The 19,316-nt window shown below is 46.0% G+C and overlaps 1 protein-coding gene across 5 annotated transcripts in view; it reads left to right on the forward strand.

Annotated features, from left to right (window-relative positions):
• The window catches only part of AMOTL1 (angiomotin like 1), an 81,202-nt gene extending 67,477 nt beyond the window's left edge, over window positions 1-13,725 (forward strand). For 4 of the 5 annotated variants that reach the window (XM_063148875.1, XM_063148874.1, XM_063148876.1 and 1 more), the window contains 6 exons: window positions 2,224-2,373; window positions 5,831-6,021; window positions 7,260-7,433; window positions 8,677-8,903; window positions 9,602-9,871; window positions 10,774-13,725. In XM_063148875.1, coding sequence (XP_063004945.1) covers window positions 2,224-2,373; window positions 5,831-6,021; window positions 7,260-7,433; window positions 8,677-8,903; window positions 9,602-9,871; window positions 10,774-10,877 — 1,116 coding nt within the window. In that variant the 3' untranslated portion in view covers window positions 10,878-13,725. The remainder of the gene's footprint in view (window positions 1-2,223; window positions 2,374-5,830; window positions 6,022-7,259; window positions 7,434-8,676; window positions 8,904-9,601; window positions 9,872-10,773) is intronic. The other variant, XM_063148877.1, reaches the window with a different exon arrangement.
• Window positions 13,726-19,316: the final 5,591 nt, after the last annotated feature.

A 19,316-nucleotide genomic window follows, 5' to 3' on the forward strand; every position in this document is an offset into this window, starting at 1 on the left:
GTGAGCCCTGCTGAAGTCAAAGTAGACAAAATCCACTGCTCTCCCTTCATCCATCCAGGGATGGATGAAGAAGGGTTGCTGTAGAGAGATTAAACATTTCTATTTAACACAAGAGGAAGTAATGAGATGCAGTGTTTGGAGGCTGAAGCTGAACAAATCAGGCTGAAAATAAAGAGTTAAGAGTAATGAACACTGAAACAATCTACTTAGAGTGATAGTGGGTTCTCCATCTCTTACAGTCTTTCATTCAAATCTCGTATCTGTAGAATTCAATTGTTCAGACTGGAGTTACATTTCTAGCACAGATATTTTTCCAAGACCCACTCATCTTTACTCAGATTTATTTGCTTGGATGATCTTCTTTTAGCCTTAGCTGTTCTTCATCTTTATTTTCTAATTCCCAGGACAAGAGCAGTGTTCAGGCAAGTTTGCTGATCTGGTGAAGAAGTGAATTGTTTAATTAAATGCTTCTTGCTCTAGTAGATCACAGTTTGGAAACAGAACAAGAAGTAATTTGCTTAAATTGCATAAGAGAAAGCCAGATTAGGCATTAGGGTAAAAGTTTTCTGGCAGTAAAGGAAAATAAGCTGTGAAGTAGTTTGCAGGGATAGGTCATGTAATTCCTACCCCTGGGTGATTTTGTAAACAGCTTATAGAGATATGTGCCAGGTTTTATGTGCAGTTGATCCTACCATGCAGCAGAAGGATGGATTGGTACCTCTCCAGTTGCCATCCAGTTTTGGGGTTTTTTGGAGTCTGTGTGTCTGTGAGGTGTTGGAGCTTAGCGTCACATGTCTCTGATTTTAGCCAGCTTTCCCTTATGGATCCATGCTTCACTGACAACCCAAATTAATTTGAATTACAAGATTTTATACTTTGTGTTTTATATGCATTGGTGGTTTTTTTTTGTTTGTTTTTGAATCTACATGCAGACTAGAAAAGTCAGAATTGGCTTGAGAACCTCCCTATAAACTTATGAATGTTTATGAGAACTGTCTTGTTGCATATCTCATGCAAAATTGTTTTTGAAGGCAGTGGTGGGCACATGAGCATCGCCTCAGCCACAAGGGCAGAGGTGTGTGAGTGTGAACCCTGGGGCCTAAAAGGCTGCTCCAAAGCCAAATTGTGGCTGCTGTAATATAGATGGACCCTGCAGCATTTGGCAGGACATGGGAGAGCAGATGAGGTCTGCTGCCAGAGACCCTGGGGGAGCTCCCTAACCCTCTCTATCCATGCTGGTGTGGCTGGAGGTGACACAAACACCTTCCTACTGCCAAAATAGCACTTTCAGCAAGAAGTCTCTTCTATGTGGGTCTTGCCAAGTAGTGAGCTCCTAAGGAATGCAGTCTTCATGCTGCTGCCAGAGACTGGTGGGGTTTATAATCTCATTAATTTTCAGGGAAAGCCCAGGGAGCTGTAAGCATTACCCTAGATTGCAGCAGGGCTAAGGAGGTCACTCTGCCAGTTGTTGGTGCTGGGCATTAGGGAGGTTTGTTTAGACCAAGCTATGCTTTTGCTGTAAGCAAGTCTGGATTTCACTTCACCTGTGACATGGATGGATTTAGGGTGACAGAAGGGGAATTTGTACCCCTTTTGGGGTATGCTGCTTGAGCAATCTCTGGCTGTAAAACCCTGCATTGCAAAATCCTTGTGTCATGTTTAGCCCTTCAGTAATTGCATTATAGATGTAAAGAGGGCCTGGCTTTAGCTGCCAGGACATCCCATCTACAGATCACCATGGACAGGATGGAGTATGTGGGAGTGCTTCTGGCTGCTGGCACTCCACTTGTTCCACCTGTGCTGAGCAAATATGCAGGAGTGAAGAAAGAACCCCTCTGTTTGGGTGCAGGCAGTGTGCTGAGTGTCAGCAGTCAATAAAACCCATGGGGATTCCTCTTAACTGGATTTGTCCTGAGTATTTGCCCAAAGAGTGTCCACCAACATCACAGCTCTTGCCTAGAAATGGCCTGGGGGGTTTTCATGGTTAGCAGATCCCCAATGGGTTGAAGATTTGGGGCAGCATTCCTTCCAAAAAGGGTAGCTGTGTCCCAGCAATGCCTGCTGTGCACATTCCCTGCCCATCAAAGACACCATCCTTTCCCTCTTGGAAGCAAATGACCCAAGCCATGCTCAAGCTCAGTGTGTGCCTGAAGTGCTCAGGGGTCCCAGTGGCCCGGGGTGGGGTACAGTGCCCTGCAGCCTGCTGAGCCCTGTGCCCCACAGCTGCGCAGGAAGCAGGCCTACGTGGAGAAGGTGGAGAAGCTGCAGCAGGCGCTGACACAGCTGCAGGCAGCCTGTGAGAAGAGGGAGCAGATGGAGCGGCGGCTACGCACACGCCTGGAGAGAGAGCTGGACTCGCTGAGGATGCAGCAGGTGAGCATAGGGTGATATGGGAAGGACCCCAGCATGGGGCCTTTGGTGTTGATTTGAACAGAGGTGGTCACTTGCAGCCTTGCCGGGTGACACCTTGTCTTTGGATTGTGATTTTTGGGCTTTCCTCCTAAACCATTCCTTTGGATAGGGTCACTGGTCACTGGAAGTGTTAATGTTGGATGGAGCTTTGAATTCATGAAGTTTTCCCTGCCCATGGCAGGAGGGATGGATTTAGATGATCTTTGAAGGTCCCTTGCAACCCAAATCACTCTATGATTCTTATTCCTGATCTTCAGCAGAGGATGGGGCCGTTCTGCTGTGGGGCTCTGGATACAGTTGAACCCTGCCTGCTGCTGGGCTGAGATGTCCTGGCTCCCTTGCCCAAGGGCAGGCAGGGGAAAATGTCCTTCCATGTCTCTAGCAATGGTAGATTGTGCAAAAACCAGCTCCACACAGAAGGAGGAGAGGAAAGGTGTGGTACGTGTGAGATTCACCCCAAAAATTTTAGCTGATGTTTCATTGAAAAGGCCAAGTGGGGTGATGTGGGATTTGGTAGGACCAAGATCTAGGCCCATATTTGTTCTGTGCAATACTTGATGTGTGTGTTTCACAGAAACTTCAACCATGACAGATCTGGAACCAAGTGTTATCATCTTCAGACAATAAATTATTTATATATCAGTCCAGTCCAGAATGGGCTAGGAGTATACCTTTGAATTTCTGTGTGTGTTCCCTTGTTTTTCGGCAGCCTTGTGTCCTTAGAGGGGTATTGCTATGCTTGTATTTTATGCACAGTTACTCCTTTGTTATAACACCTTCATACCTAAGTCACAAAGTCCAGTCATCTTGAAAAGAAAAAAAAAAAGAGGAGGTTGCAGGGAGAATTTCCAGGATGCAGCCCACACCAAACGCCAAATACATAGGCATTGGCCCTGGAGGAGAGTGAGCAGATATGCTAAATGTATCAGACTACAGCTTGGGGAAAAAGCAGCAACATAAGCAAAGCATGATGCTCTTGGAACTCTTGAAACTCTTGAAGCACTCACCCATATCTGTCATCGCACGCATTTGCTACTATAACCTTTCCTTATTTATAAGCCATTAGTGGACACCAAAGCAGCTGTTACACAGAGCTTGTGCTGCCAGAAAGCAGAGGGCTGATCCTGCTGGCAGGATGCCATTGGGAAATAGCTCTACGGTCAGGGTCAGTGTCGGGAGTTTGCAGAGTCATGAAGCAGCCAGACCTGAGAGCATCCCCTTCCTTCTGGCAGCCCCAGGGCAGGGCAGGTTCCCCAGCACCCTGCCCAAGGTTTCACTTGGCTGCTGCTTCCTGCAGACCCTACTCATTCATCTCTACTCTTCCTTGCTGCCATAGAAGTGTTTTAAGTCTTTCTTGCCCAGTCCACCACAGGCTTGGTGTTCAAGTCTTCTCAGTTCCCCCTCAGCCAGCTCTCTTCCAGTTTAACAAGGGAATTACGTAGAATATAACATGCTAATGCCATTTGAGAAAAGAACATCTGAGAAAAATACAATTAAAATTCAATGAATGTAAAGCTAGAACCAAGGCTGGGACAGATTGATATATTAAGTAACAGGTATGGACTGTTGCTGAAATCCTTGTCTTGCAAGTTCAGGCTATGTCTGTTCATTTTGGCAGAAAATTCTTCTGTAATTTACAGATTGTTTATTTTTAAATTATTTTGGCACCATAATTAGCAATTGGTTGTTGGGTTGGCATAATTTTCAAATGCCTGCACCCATTTCATCTAGTCAGTTTTAAGAGGAAAGATACTCTTAACTTCTTGTCTTACCTATAAGATTCGGTAGAAAATTTGGGATATTTTTACTATTTTTATCTATACTATTTGTTTATGAGCCACATTGTTGCAAAGACTCACTTTACTTCAAAATACCTCAGTTTTTTGCTTCAGAGCTATCTTCTCTGAGTAATCAAAGTTATAGCTACTGAAACATTTTCTCATTGCAGAGAAAAAAAGGTGATTTTCTTTTCTCATTTTTTTACCAGAGTGAGCAGAAGGGACCCAGCACACAAAGAGACAGTGAGCCAGAATCTCCTCTGTCCCTGGCTTGCTGGTAGCTGAGTCCAAATGGCAAATCTTCCTTATCACTGACACACTAATTGGGACCAGTAAACAAACCCTTCCAGTCAGCACTGCAGGCTCAGTGTGCAGGGCTGGCAGATGTTTTGACTCAGAAGATGACAAGCTTCTGTGATGTTCCAGAATACCATCTGTAGACCAGGATCACACTTCCAAAATACTACCTTCCTGACAGAGGTTTGACAATATTTTTGCAGGAGCAGTGTCACAGCCATTGATCCCAAGGGCCACTCCATACTGCATTTCCAGAAAGCATCTTCCAAACATGTTGTTACTGCACCAGAGGCAAAGGCTGCGGCCCTTTCCTGGTATCTCTAGTTTCAATTGTACAGCTTTGCCAGTGGAACCTCAAGGTGCAGCATGAATGAGAAGTCAGTGCTCCTGAGACATGGTTTCCTCTTCAGCACAATATCATTCACCACGGAGTATAACAAATCTCTTGCATTTATGAAAAATTAATTTATTTCTACTGAGTTCTCCCAGAGCTTCATGCCTCTCCCCTCATTGTGCACTCATCCCTCTGCTGAGCCAAGGACTGGATCTCCCTCTGCCTCCCTATCAGCACTGAGAGGAGCTCAGGGTAGCTACCCATGCTGCTTAGGTGACTTAAATTAAAGTGCTGTAACTGAGTGGAATAAATCCTGCCTGGACAAGCACTTTTCTTGCAGCATAGATGGAAACAGTTATGCACCCATTGCTGCTTGTCAGCATCCCGTGGGAGCCACCCCACAGGTGCCTGGGAATCTTCTGCCCCTCTAGTTAGAAAGTTAGCTGTTACAGCATGGAAAGCATCCCCTGAGGGCACAAGAGAACTAATGTGCCAGAAGGGACAAGCTTAAATGCATGGCTGGGATAATTTCCCAGCTGCTGTTTTAAACAGGGTACATGTAACTAGGTCACAAGGTGCTTTTTTTCAGCTTTAATATATAAACCCTCTGGTAATAACTGCCTGTCCATACTTAGCACTGCCCAGCCATGGGCATGGAGTCCCAGCAAGAAAAGTATTTTTTAAAGCTTCATTGCTTCTTTAACTACCAATTATTTTTTTTTCCTACTTTACCCTTGGCTTGGGTTATCCCAGGAAATCTCTGCACATCCAGGGTAGCAGCCAAATCCCTGCTTCTGTCAGCATGGTCTGGGGAAGTGCGTGCTAGGGCTGCACATATGGTCAATGTGCCTGTTCTCCTGCAAGCTAAGGGATTTAGCCTGGGATTTTCACCTGGCTCTGTCAAAAGACATGGGGATGTGTCTTTCTATGTGCCAGAAAACTGAGAAAAAAAGGGTCAGCATGCCATGCTTGGCAGGGCATGAATATCTGTCACTGTTTCCACTGGCAGAGGCAGGGCAGCTACCAGGCAAGCAGCCTTCCAGAGCATAATGCCCCGGCCCTGATGGAGCTGGTGCGGGAGAAGGAGGAGAGGATCCTGGCCTTGGAAGCTGACATGACCAAGTGGGAGCAGAAGTACCTGGAGGAGAGTACGATCCGGCACTTTGCCATGAACGCTGCAGCCACAGCTGCCACAGAGAGGTAAGATGGCCTTGCTGTAAGCAGACAGCTCTGTTCACATGGACAGCATGGCAAAATAGTACAGAATGGATGTTCTCTTGAGGGTGGATGTTGCTTGCCTTGCCCTGCTGAGTCACGGTGCCAGGGTTAATGCACTTCTCCTGGGTGTCATGCCTGTGAGATAGAATAGTTGCTTGAGACAGGATTTATCCTTCTGACTGGGTCCAAAGGCTTATCAAATCTAGGCATCAAATTGAAGCAATGCCCTCTGGGAGTCTCAAGGTGCCAAATTACACAGCACAGGTAAAGCAGCTCCTCCCAGTATCCCAGCAGAGTGAGCAGGGACATGGTATATGGCTGCATCCATCCCCTGTCCTGCAACAAGATTGTTTAACCTAGTTTCAAAAACCTGTAGTAAGGGAAATTTTATTGCCTACATAACCCTTTTCACCACTTCATTAATCTTCAAACTAAAATGTTTTTCCTGATAGCTAAGCTAAACTTCTTCACTGCAAATTACCTCCATTGATTCTTGTCCTTCCCAGGCATACAGGATGAACAACTGACCACTGTTGATGTTTAAATCGCCTTGTAAATATTGGAAGACAGATATTCCCTGTATTTTCCCTGGTCCGAACTAGCTTCCTCCCCTCAGCCATTCCTGCATCCCCTAGTGTAAACCTTTTCCCATTCACATTGTTTGTGTCTGGATATGTCTCCAGTTTGACTGTGTCAAAGTGTGGTGGCCAAAAGCACAAAAGGCAGTGACACTTCCCAGAGGTCAGGAGGATGGGATAGTTAACTTCTCAACCCAGTTTCTTAGGAACCAAATCCCCAGGAAACATCCTAAAGTGAGTTTTCCCTTTGAAAGGTGTTCAAATGTGTGACTCAGGATGGACTTTCCTTTCACACTCCAGTCTAGGCAGCAATTACTGCGCTGTTTTTCAACTTCCAAAGTGTAGAGCTTTGTTACTGGTTCATGATGTAGTCTTGTTGACTTGGAATCTGGTGCATGGGTCCCTCTGTCTGACCCTCTCCTTCTGGGTGGCTGTTATCCCTGTGTGGATCATGATTCCAGCATGCTCTCTGTTCCTTTAACCCAGTTAAATGAATGGCATGAATGACCCAGCCCAAGCCAAGAGTAGCCTGGTACAGGATACCTGATGCCAGGTATCCATCTGCTTGATGGACAGCATTCCTGGCTTGCTCTTTGAGCATGGGTTTGGGGTTTTCTTTGCAAGTTTCAATGTCACTTGCAGAAGGCAGCCTCACAGTCTGAGGAGCCTGACTGACCGTGGTGAACCCTTTGCCAGGGATGCCCCGAGCCACTCGCACAACGGCAGCTACGGCGAGGCGGCGCTGGAGGTGCGGGGCTGGCAGGAGGAGGAGGAGATCGTGCAAGCCAACCGCCGCTGCCAGGACATGGAGTACACGTAAGGGATATGCCTTGCCACTCCTGCTTCTTGTGGGGTTGGGGCTGGGTTCACATAAACCAGGATGCCCTTCTGTTCCTTCCTACATGCCTGGAAAGGATGGGCTTGGCTTCACTTTGACTTAGTTTTGCTCTTCAGCATTCAAACAGGGATTAAAGAATTGTTGTCATAACTTCCTCCCTACCTTCCTGTTAAGCCTTCTGTGGCAAACCCAACATTTTTACAAAGCAGAGGCTGTTCCACTATTAAAAGTAGTCTGGCATACAAGGACATAAATTTGCAGACACTTTTATACAAAAGGTGTATTTGTTGCTGTGGAAAATACCAGTGATTGTTTTTACTGGGTTTGGGTTTTGTTTTTCACTCACAGATGCAAGCTAATCCTGCTTCCAAGGAAGTAGTGGAGTTTTGCCACTGCCTTCATAAATATAGATTAGCATCTTGTGTTTAAATTGCTCATTAAATGTGTGATGATGAAAACGAATGCTTTCACTGCTTCACAAAATACACCTGCATTGCATTATATATTGTACAGCACAGTCAGGCTAGTAATTTGACTGTCAAAGTGTACAGATTTTTGCAAAACATAGTTTTGTAGTTGTTCAGTATGATTTGGTGCTAATAATTTCTGGAGAAGAGTTCAGGTAATCCCATTTTTTTAGTGATTTGAGAGTCTTTAGAGTCTAAAGGGTATGAGAGAAGTAGTGAGCTTTGCTCAGGTCTGAATAGCATGTGCTGGTTGTTTATGCAGCAGTGAAGGAGAAGGAAGAGCCCAGACCACCTCTTAGAGAAACCAACAGGAGTTCACTTCAGCAGGTCTTTTTACTCCATCTGACAACAGACCTGAATCCTGGGGTTAACTCAGTCTGCCAAAGCATAGTTTCCAGATTTGGCCCCAATGCATTACAGGGGTGAAAATTGCCTATGTGTTTGTATTGTAAATGTAGCAAGGTGCAGCCTGGTCAGGATTGCCCACTGCTCCTGCTGGGTTAGTAAAACCATAGCATAGATGGGTTCAGTTGACCTTGCAGGAAAGTTTTGGCTTAATAGCTAGAAATGCTGTCTGTTTTGAAGTGCCTGGTTATCCTTGGAGGAACTGCTGGGAGCTGTCTTGCCCAAGTATCCAAAAGCAGACAGGACAGAGCAGCAGGGCATCTGCCTGGGCACCTCCCTCCAGCTGTGGAGACCTGCCCATATGAATGTTTTTTCCATTCCTGTAAGCAGAGCATTCATATTTTGGCAGAATAAAGAATCTCCACGCCAAAATAATTGAGAAGGATGCCATGATCAAGGTCCTTCAGCAGCGGTCACGGAAGGACCCTGGCAAAGCTGACAGCGCCAGCCTGCGTCCGGCTCGCTCCGTGCCCTCCATCGCCGCCGCTGCCGGCACGCACTCGCGCCAGACCTCGCTCACCAGCAACCAGATAGCTGAGGAGAGGAAGGAGGAAAAGCTCTGGAAGGGAAGCATAGGTGAGTTCAGCTTTTGCTTAAGCTTTGGTTCATCCATCGCTTCATCCTAGTCCTTCTGCTTGAGCTTAGCCAAAGTGCCTTGGCACACATTGCCCTGACAGATCATATCCACAGCACCTTCCATGGGCAGAATGTGTCCTTGTGCTTAAGTAAAAAACCATTCTTTAACCTTGCATCGTACCTTAATTACATTTTAAATCACATTAAATCAGTCTGATGATAGAAAGCCATAGTTGAGGGAAGACCTCCCAAATACAAGTACATAATGTTTGCAACTTTGTGGGAGTAAATAACAAATTTGGGCTAGAAATGAAGTCTGAATAAAGTTAATCAAGAGGGTAGGATCTGTTTGGATAGGACAGCATGATGTGATGTGGCAGATAAATGGGTAAATCAATGCAGGACGGCCTGTTGTTTGGGACCACATAGGATGGGGTTGTGGAGGTGTGCAAGGCAGTGTCGGGAGTAAGTGCCACTGGGATGAATGTGCAGGAGGGGAGGCAGAGAGGGGAAGCTGCTTTCAAAAAGCTGTTTTGTAGGAAAGTACCATGTGGATGCCAGAAAAAGCAGCATCAAGGGGAAAAGCTAAGCTGAGCTAAATGACTGGAGCCACACCCAGCATCTTGTAGCTCCAGGGTGGGATGGGGGACAGCACGTGCATTTGAGCCAGGATGTGACTGACCTCTCTGTGTTTTCAGGGCTGCTCTTGGGAAAGGAGCACCATGACCACCCGTCAGGCCCCTCTCTGCCTCCTCCTCTGCCCTCCTTGTCCTGCATGCCCGTCCCAGTGCCGGCAGCCTCCCACACCAAGACAGGCAGCAAGGACAGCAGCACCCAGACGGACAAAACCGCGGAGCTCTTCTGGCCCGCCACGGCCTCCTTCCCCGGCCGGGGACGCCTGGGTGCCACCCCGGCACACAGCCCAGCCCCACGGCCCCTGGGGACACGAGTGGCCAGCGAGAAACTGGGTGAGCTCTGCCAGATCCCTGCCAGTGCAAAATGTCAGCAATCCCAGAGACACATCAGTATTAATGGGGCAAGGTGTGGGTATGTGTTGCTGCCACAGTGTGTAAGGTGTGGTGGAGGTTTCTTCAGGGAAAATAAAACTGTAGAGAGAGAACTTTCTAAGGCTGCCCAGGGTGGCTCTGCAGAGCTTTGTGCTCAGCAGCTTCTGTAAAGCTCTGTTCATCTGTGGCAGGTTAGATATTTATGCTGCTTGATATAAAATTTAGAATTTCACACCTTGAAAACTGTCCCCACCTGCTCAAAATCTTCTCTTTTGTTTCAACTGAAAGCATGGTTGGTTAAACCACCATTTTCTCCCTAATTTTTAAAGAAAAGCTGGGGGCAATAGTAAGGAGAAAGTGGAGACCTTTTTTTTAGGAGGGGTGAAGAAGTACAATTTTAGTTATTTTTGAAAGGTGGAAACTGCTGGTTTGCAGCCCTAGCAAAGGAGATATTTATTTTATGCATGTTATTTTGAAAGAGCCTGTTTCTTACACATTCATCTCCTCTCAAAAGCAAGTTTTCCCTCTAAAAACATGCTATGTATCATTAAAAGGGCTGACTGTCACAGAACTAGATGGTCTTTAGCATCCCTTCCAACCCAGACCATTCTATGGTTTTAGCTAAAGAGGTTCTTTGGTGTGTATCTCTTAAATACCGCCTTGGGGTCTGTGCACACCGACATACCTGCTGTCATTGTGTGGGGAATTCAGCATCACACATTCTTAGTGTCCTGAACAAATATGGCTTTCAGTATGTAAGGTGTACAGGTCATACATGCCCCACCCTCAAGGAATGGGTTGATATTTGCTTTGAACAACTTGAATTTGGACTGAAGACCAACTTTCCCTTCTTTCCATTGCAGAGAACTCCAGCCACGGGAAGCTGCCTGACAGCAAAGGCAGAGTGAGCAGCCTGCTCCACAAGCCTGAGTTTCCAGATACAGACATGATGGAAGTCCTCATCTGAGCAGAGGACAGCATCTCTGGGGTTTTGTGTGTGTACAGCCAGGCCCAAGATGGTCCTCGGTGTGCCAACCTTGAAAACTAACCCTGAGAGTCTGAAAAAAGACAAAGTTTATTCCCAAATTGAAGCTAGAGTCTGACACGTTGAGACTTTTCACCAGGCGAGAAGTCAAGAGCACTGAAGAGGAGTGATGAAATGAACGTCTGACGTTTTCTGAATAGAAAGGGTCATTGAAAATGGAAAGTGGTGTGAGAAAGGGAGTGTTGAGGAAAAAGGAAACTGTGTTTTCTGGCATAAAGAGAAAGTAGTGAAGTTACAGACTGGTTGCACGCTGCTGCTCTGTTTTCCTGCCTCAGCAACCAGGACAGGGAGTGAAATCCTGTCTCTTTGGAGGCCAGAGAAAGTTTCTGAATAATCCAGGAAAAACTTGCATCTTCCTCCATATCAATGCATTTCTCAAAGGTTTCAAAAATTTCAAAAATTTCACTTCTTAATTTTTGTGAATAATTGGTCTGTAGATGTACATGGCAGGTTCTTGTAAGTATTTGTTTGAAGTGGCATTGGCGTGGCTTTCCTGGGCAGGCAGGTCAGGTGCCTCTTTCCTGGCCGGACAAGTGTTTCTCTTGGAGCTGAATTTACAGTACAAATATTCATGTCTTGCAACCTCAGAGCTTGCTGAGACTTCTTTTTTTGATAGGAGCAGTTGTTGGCTGGAATTCTCCTGGTGGATGAATGCAGAAGGGGGAGGGGGGACCCTGCTGAAGCTAACCCTGTTGTAACCATAGGAAAGTTTCAGGAGGGAAAGTTAGGGGAGGATCCCAGCAGCTCCCTAAAGGGCTGTGAGTTAGAGTTCCTTCAAAGGGAAGCTGCATGGGTTTGTTTTTAGAGGAGTTAAGCTGGGTTGCCATGTGAGATCAGAAGATACCTCTTTCTGGGCAGTGGTTCATCGTGTTTAAAGAGTCAGTGTATTTGTTGGTATTCTTATACTCAGTGTATAAGAACTTTCAATTCTTATAGCCAAATCCTAGCTTTGAGCATACAAACCTGCTGTTCAAGCTGATGTGGTACTTAGACATTAAGGAGTGCAGGAGCAGGCGGGGAAGGGTTTAACTGCAAAGCAGTACGTGAGCATCATGTGTTTTCTGTGCTGAGCTGTGGTTTCTTTTCACCTTATTTTACCCAGGGTGGAACATTTCTTATTTTCAGCCTTGTCCCTGAATTCAGTAGGAGGCAGCCAGCTCACCCACTGTGTTACTCGTGGCTTCATGCACTGCACATGCCGATGGGGAAATTTTCCTCCGTGAGGCATTTCTGTATTGGCTTTGCAGTTCCTGCTTGTGGTGCACTTTAAGGAGAGCTTAACTTTGGGAAAAGGAGCAATGGGATCTAATGTGAAGCTGCCCAGAGTGGAAAAGTGATGGGTGCTGGAAGTAATCGTGCACTCAGGGCTGGCTCGAGGTCACCTCTTCCTGTAGGCGACAAATCAGAGCCCTTGACTGTTGAGAACACCAGGCATTTTAAACTCTGCTTTTGCCAAAAACTGAAGCCCTTGTGAACTCAAAGCCTTCACAGGCCAGAGCCTTGTGCTCTGTACTGCCTGGCTGATACCTTTTGTTTTTAAAAAGAACAAAATTGCTATGTTGAAGCTATGCACTTATTTTTGCGTGTACCTAGAATTAGACGTATGTTGTTGTCACCCTCTTTCTGAGTTTCGCACTTGTTAAACAAAGTAGTGGTAGGTAGGTTGTGCAGGAAGCACACTGTGTGTTTCAAGTATTAGCAGCTTTGCATTGTGAAACCAAAGGTGTAAAACCCTTGGAAGATGTTATGCAGCTTAATATATGCCTTGTAAGATAATTTTTTCCTCTCTAAAGTTAATTTAAACGTTGTAATTGTTTGCATAAAAGCCGGGACCGCGTGTGACATCACCACTGACCACTTTCGTGGCTCTTCCTCAAGCATCTGGGGTAGGAATGGGGCAAGAGAGAGACAAATCAAGGGAATACAAGTAAAATGTTGGTGAATTTTTAATGGCATCGCTTTTTATCCAAGAAATAAGGATACCCAGGTGCTTGGAAGTCCCTAAGCATTTTGTTACCAGCTGTAATATTTATTTTGCTGAAACTCTTCAGTAAAGTGTGTGCAGGCAGACGGTGAGGCATCCAGGAGAAACAGTGCTGGATCAGCATGGATCAGCTCTCAGTTATGTTTGGTAGTGGTTCAGCTCGAGTTCTCCAAGTCAGCTAGAGTACAGCACTCCTCCTTGGGGAGAGCACAGTCTCTCCAGGTGCTGCTATCCAAAGCTAGCTTTACACTTGATGCTGCCCCAGATATAGGAAACTCTTAGAGACAGTGTGTGTGCAACACCTCAGATAAACCAAATTCTCACCAGTTCTGTTGAACTCAAGAGATGTTCGTTTTCCTGGAGGGAAGGTCTGGAGGAGTGGTGTGTCTCCCTCCAGCCCAAGCACTCACAGGATTGGATGGAGTACTACTGCCATATGTCAGCCCCGCTGAGCAGAACGGCCCAGCTCCATTTGTGCTGGCTTTCCCAGCTCTTTGAACTGTTTTGTGTTTTTGGGAAACTGTGCTGTAGCCATTCCAGGTGATGTCAGTGGTAACTAGTTGTAAAATACTGTCATTTTTTATTGCTGTTGGTTGTATAGAGAAGTTTGTGTACAGTGTTTTACAGCTGGAGGGTGATTTGTACATAGGGGGGGAAATGAAGGATGTTATGTGTCACCCCCAGCAAATGTTGATATTGTTGGTCAGCCAAAGATTTCTTATTCTTTGCTGTTTAAATTTGTGCCTTACTATTGTAGATAATAAATGTATAAACATGTTTATTTTCTCACTTTTCCAGTGTGAATACATTCAGTCCTCCAGAAGAAAGAACTTAAAAAAAAATTCTTGAGTCTTTGCAAACAATGTGTTAGGACTAAGAGGGGATACCTCAGGGACTTTTAAGGTTGCATCTTCTCCATTTTTCACATGTGTTAATGAAAGGCCCCACAGCAGGTGACACCAGTAGGTGTATGTGGGCATGAAATCTGTGGGTCTCCAAGGCAGAGGATCAAAGTGGGAGCTTGCCCAAGCAAGAGGAGCATGATTTTAGAGATGATCAAGAAGAGATATGATTTTAGTGAATTGTCTTCACTGGAAGGAAATGAGAGGAGAAACTTAATGAGATACTTTAATGAAGATATTAATATTTTTTAGGCCTATGTTCCTGCTAAGCGTAGAACTCACACTGATTTTTTTTAAATTTTACTTTTTCTTGAGGGTCTGAGGCTTCTTTATTTGACAGATGTTGGATCAGCGTGTGAGGTACCTAAATATTTTTTATATCTAGATGTTCTTGAATTATATACTGTGCTCAGTAAGGAATAAAGATCAGATCCCATTTCATGCTGTAGTGCTGGCAAGGGGAATGCTCCAGCCTGGTGGAAATATTGTTCCTATGTTTGTTTATGCAACTGAAATAAATGGGGGGAAGGGAGCAAAAGTGAGCCAAGTGTCTGGCTCTGAGTTAGGGAGGTTTGCTCAGCAGGCTCTCACATGCTCTTGAAAGTGTCTGTTAAAAAATTCCTGAATCAGGTCCCAGGGAGCTGCAGGCATGAAAGGCATGAATGCCACTGGGGGCCTCTCTCTCCTATGAGTTCTCTGCCTGTCCCAACCTTCTCTCCCCAGATCCTTGCACACATTGAAAAGAAACAACCTGTCCTGAGCAGGAGTGTGTCAGCAAAGATCCAGGGGGGTTGCAGAAGCATGAGGAGAAGTTTGCTTGACCCAGATCCCAGCACCCTGTGTTCCTCATGCAAGCACAGGTCAGCCTGACCCATCTGATCGCTCCATCTTCAAGATATGGCAGCTGGCAGTATTTGTTGTGCCAAGAACAAAAGTTTGGTGATTGCTGAGATTGTGGCTTTTTGACTTCCTTCAAGTCAAGATTTGACAGTTAAATTTGGCATGTATCTTGTTTTTCAAGATACATGCCAAAAACATGGAAGAAAAGGAAACTAACAGAGGCCAAACCATTATAAGGATGGGAAAAGCCTCCTGGCCAGCTGTGTTCAGGTACAACAAGGAGGGGGCTTATTTCACTTTTGGATTGTGTCTTCACTAGAGATGCTCTGGCCAAAAACCAGAATGTCACTGTAACACTGCCTGCAGGTTAAATATTTTGCATATTAATGTCAGGAATAAACATGCAAAGAAGCAAACTTCCAGAGTCAGTTTGATTAAACATTAAAGTCCATTATTCCAAAAGTAAGTAACAGATCTGCATTGTGTAAAGAAAGAGCTCAGAAGATCTAAAAATATTAGCAAGATTGCCATTTAGAAGCATTCAAAAATCTAGTCCCATCCAAAATGACAGGACCTTTTCAGGATTCGCTTGGATTCCGTGCACTGTGCAGCTGTATCATCTCTTCTGTGCTGGTTTGTTACCATTTTCAGGGCTTTTCTCCTCCTAAAGTTTGAAAGGAGCAAATGTACAAACAGTAGCGAGGTGCATTCTTGGGAAAAAGCTGTGATTTCACACATCTTTAAATACCCTCTGGGTCTGGACTTGAAGTACATTGCAGTGAAACATGAAAAGTTCAGATCTCACTCCCTGGCAGAAAGGATGCTGCCAGGATCCTGCTTGTCTTCAGGATCCCCAGTCTGGGGTCTGGATGCAATCCAACAAACCGGGCTGGTCTTGAGCACGCCACTGCGTTCCTGGACCACTCTGGGTCAGGTAAGTCAGCCTGAAGGCAGTAACCCCCTCTCAGCAAACCAAACAAGTGGGGAAAGCAGGGCACAGCGTGCACAGTGCAGTCCCACCTGAGGGAGGGGTGAAAACACGAGCAGCTGCCGTCGTGCCGCTGTGATTAATGTTCATCCAGACCTTAAGCTGCAGCCTCACAGCCTCGTAAAACCAAACACGAGTGCCCAGCATTCCTGAGCTATAAAAGGCCCAGGAATTCATTGACTCGAGGTATGAAGACCACAAGATATTTTCTTTCATACCGACCACTTCAGCTTTAGATGAACAAAGTATCAGTGTGCATATTTTCCAGAGTAACCCTGCAAGGCCCTGCTGCAGTCCAGAACCCAGTCCTGTGCCAGTGCCCTCCAGTGTGACACAAAGCAGGGCAGCAACTAAGAGATGAGCCCCAGGTCTGTGTTGGCCCCCATCCTGTGAGAGGCTGAAGACCTGCAGCGAAGTTTAGTGCTGAAAGGGAACATTTTTCCCCCAGCGCCACATGATGGATGAGGCAGCGATGGAGCTTTTGGCAAGCTGAACATTGGAGGATGGCAGTGCTACAACCTTTGAGGAAGTCATACTCACACCTGACCTCTGACCATTGTGGTGGCTTCTCCAGCTGCTTGGTGGACTCTTTGACTCCTTGTTCATGGCTCCCCTGGTGCCTGTGTGCCCTGTGTCTGTGGACAGCCCGTGACCCTCCAGGCATGTGAAGCTTCCTCCAGAACAGCTGGGCTCAGAATGAGAAGAGGGGACCGTGATGGCAGCTGATATCCCTCTGCTGCTCCCTGCTTTGGGCCTTGAGCAGCCCAGGTAGGGAAATCCTGCTGGGAAGAAGCTCCAGAAGGAAAAAAAAGGTATTGTAAGGTGTGAAGAGGTGGAGGCTCTCTTGCTTGGCCAGTTACTTGGAGCATTTTTAAGATGACCCTTTCTGGTAGGCTTGCTATTAAAACTGCAATGCAATTTGGTGTGCAAAAAAATTGCTGCTTGGTGTAAATCCCATCTGAATTCATAGAAGGAACCTTAAAGAGCACATGTAGTTCCAACACCCCTGCCCTGGGCAGTGAGACCTTCTGTGAGACCAAGTTGCTCAAAGCCCCATCCAATCTGGCCTTGAAGGTTTCCAGGGATAGGGCATCCACAACTTCTCTGGGCAGCCTGTGCCACTGTCTCACCATCCTCACAAGGCAGAATTTCTTCCTTACGTCCACTCTAAACTTTTCTTCTGTAAAGCCATTACCCCTTGTCTCATCACTACATGCCCTTGTAAAAGCCCCCTTTCTGGCTTTCTTGTAGCTCTGGCTTTCACCCTCTCAGTGCACATCCTACCCTGCTCTGCTGCACCCTCACCCCGCTGCCTCCCACATCTTTTTCCAGCTCAACCCTGCCAGAAACAGGCAGTGAAAGCCCAGGCAGTCAGGTTCTCATGTGCCGCCAGTTTTACTGTTCAGTTTTGAGACTGAACAGCTTAAGAGGTATGAGCTACCCTCATCTAGGTGCTTGTGCAGTGCCTTCACAGCGGGGCCATGTGAGGTAGCCCCAAATCATACTCTCAAGCTGTAAATAAGGATATTTGTTGAAGATTATTATTATGCCAGCTCTGTGCACCTCTGCTTTTAAAATGAAATCATTGTATGCATTCCTCAAGCCTAAATCTGGCACACAGGTCAGAGCCCTTTCAGTTAAGGTGTTAAATAATGCCTTATCCCCACCACGGGGCTTTTTTTAGATGGCTGAGCCTTTCTTTTCAGATGCCACGAGTGCCTTATCGTGTTACCCAGATGGCTGTGTGCGCTGGCTCCTCTGCCTGCAGGGCTCTGAAGCCTCACCCGACCCCGAACAGGACTGCAGCACCAGCCTACATCATCCCTGTCCCCATCCACCCCTCCTGTGCCATTTTCCGGAGCCAGGGGCCAACTCCTGGGCAAAGCCAGCTGGCACAAGGCGTCTGCGTGGGAACCGCTCCCTCTGCTGGCTCATCCCGCCTGCTCTCACCTGGCACTGAAACTGGGAATGCTCTGGGATGGGGGTTTTGGTGAGTCCAGCACGTGATGAAAATGCTAATACCAGCAGTATAATAGTTACAGCAATTATAGTAGCAGCAGTAGTAGATGAAGAGAGAGAAAAAGAGGGATAAAACTAAGCCAGACTAGGAGGAACCTGATCTAGTTGAAGATGTCCACTGTCATTGCATGGGGGTTGGACTAGATGGCCTTCAAAAATCCATTGCAATCCAAACCATCCTATGATAAAGCTATAAATAAAAAATAAGAATAGGAATCAGAAAAACAAAATAAGAAAAACAGGAATGGGAATAAGCACAATAAAAAAATTGGTTAATTATAGGGAACAATAAAATTAAGAAGAGAAGAAGGAGAACAAGGAGAAAAATAAATCTGGTCACCTCCAGTGGCAGAAGAAAGTTTGAATACAAAGAATTTGATTCTAGAGTGAGCTAGACTTTCATGCTAAGGGAAATTTTTCTGTTATCCCCCAGTGACCCTGGCTGTGACCAGGCCTCTTCAAATGTGGAACTTTCCAGGTAAAAAATCTTGACCTAAGCACGGGGCTTTGAGCTTGCGGCGAATAGGATTGTGTGATCGTGGGAACTGGGTCTGCATTTGAACACTAATTTATTACACAGCCCCTGGGTGTGACAGTTCTCTGTGCATCATCCAGTTGAACTGTTCAGACCCAAAACAGCTACCACAGACCAGGTTAATTTCCGTTTTAGAGAGGAATTTCATACATCCCTTTAGAGCAAACATTTCCTAGCACTCGACAGCCTGCGCCCCACCCATGCCAGCTTTCTCCTTGGATCTTTCACCAGCAGCAAGATTTTTCCCACGTGAAAAACATGCATGAAGTTGTGCTTGAAGTAGAAGAGACTCTTCTCTCAACCCTGTCCCTAACCCTAGGCCTAAGCTTGAGCCCAAGCCTAACCCTAATGGCAGCTTGGCACTGAGGCAGAGGTTCTCATTGCCACAGGTGTACGGATTAAGAAGTGTTGAGCTGGCAATGTAGCACCCTGCCCTGATGCCTTGCACTGCCTTTCCGAGCCCCTGTGTCCCTGGAGCTGCAGGCTCTGCAGCAATCTGAACCCCAACCCAAGCCCTAATGGCAGCTTATTGCTGCTGCTGAGATCCACAGCACCATGGCTGGATTCAAATAGTGTACAGTGAGCAGTATGGGCACCCTGCTGTGACAAAACCCCTTCAGTTCATGAAAGTAAACAAAATCTCAAGATTTCAATGAAAATTATTTCATTATTTTAGCTTCATTTTGATGCACTTCCTTTCTCCCAATCCCATTCCATTGTTTTCACTTAATTCCTTCACGAAAAATCTTCATTTATTGAAATTATTTATTTGAAATGTCAAGATTTCATTTCATGAAATAAGTGAAACGAGGAATCAAGAAATGAAGTGAAATGAAAAGATAGCAAAGGAAATAAAATGCCACAAAATGAAATGGAAAGAAAAGTATTCTGGCCTACTGAATACTGGATGAAAAACCTCAAAAAGACCAAACCCTGGACTCACTCCCCCATTTCCAGAAGCTGTTTTTGCTGAAGACCCAGTGCCTGTCCCACTGTGTCCTTCATGCTCCCACTCCACTGTCCCCAGAGTGTCTCTGCTCTTTCTGCTGCATTGGCCAAGAAAACTTGCAGGGAGTTTTCAGCTTCCTGACAA

The sequence above is a fragment of the Melospiza melodia genome, chromosome 2, assembly GCF_035770615.1.
Source record: "Melospiza melodia melodia isolate bMelMel2 chromosome 2, bMelMel2.pri, whole genome shotgun sequence".
Classification (NCBI taxonomy): domain Eukaryota; kingdom Metazoa; phylum Chordata; class Aves; order Passeriformes; family Passerellidae; genus Melospiza; species Melospiza melodia.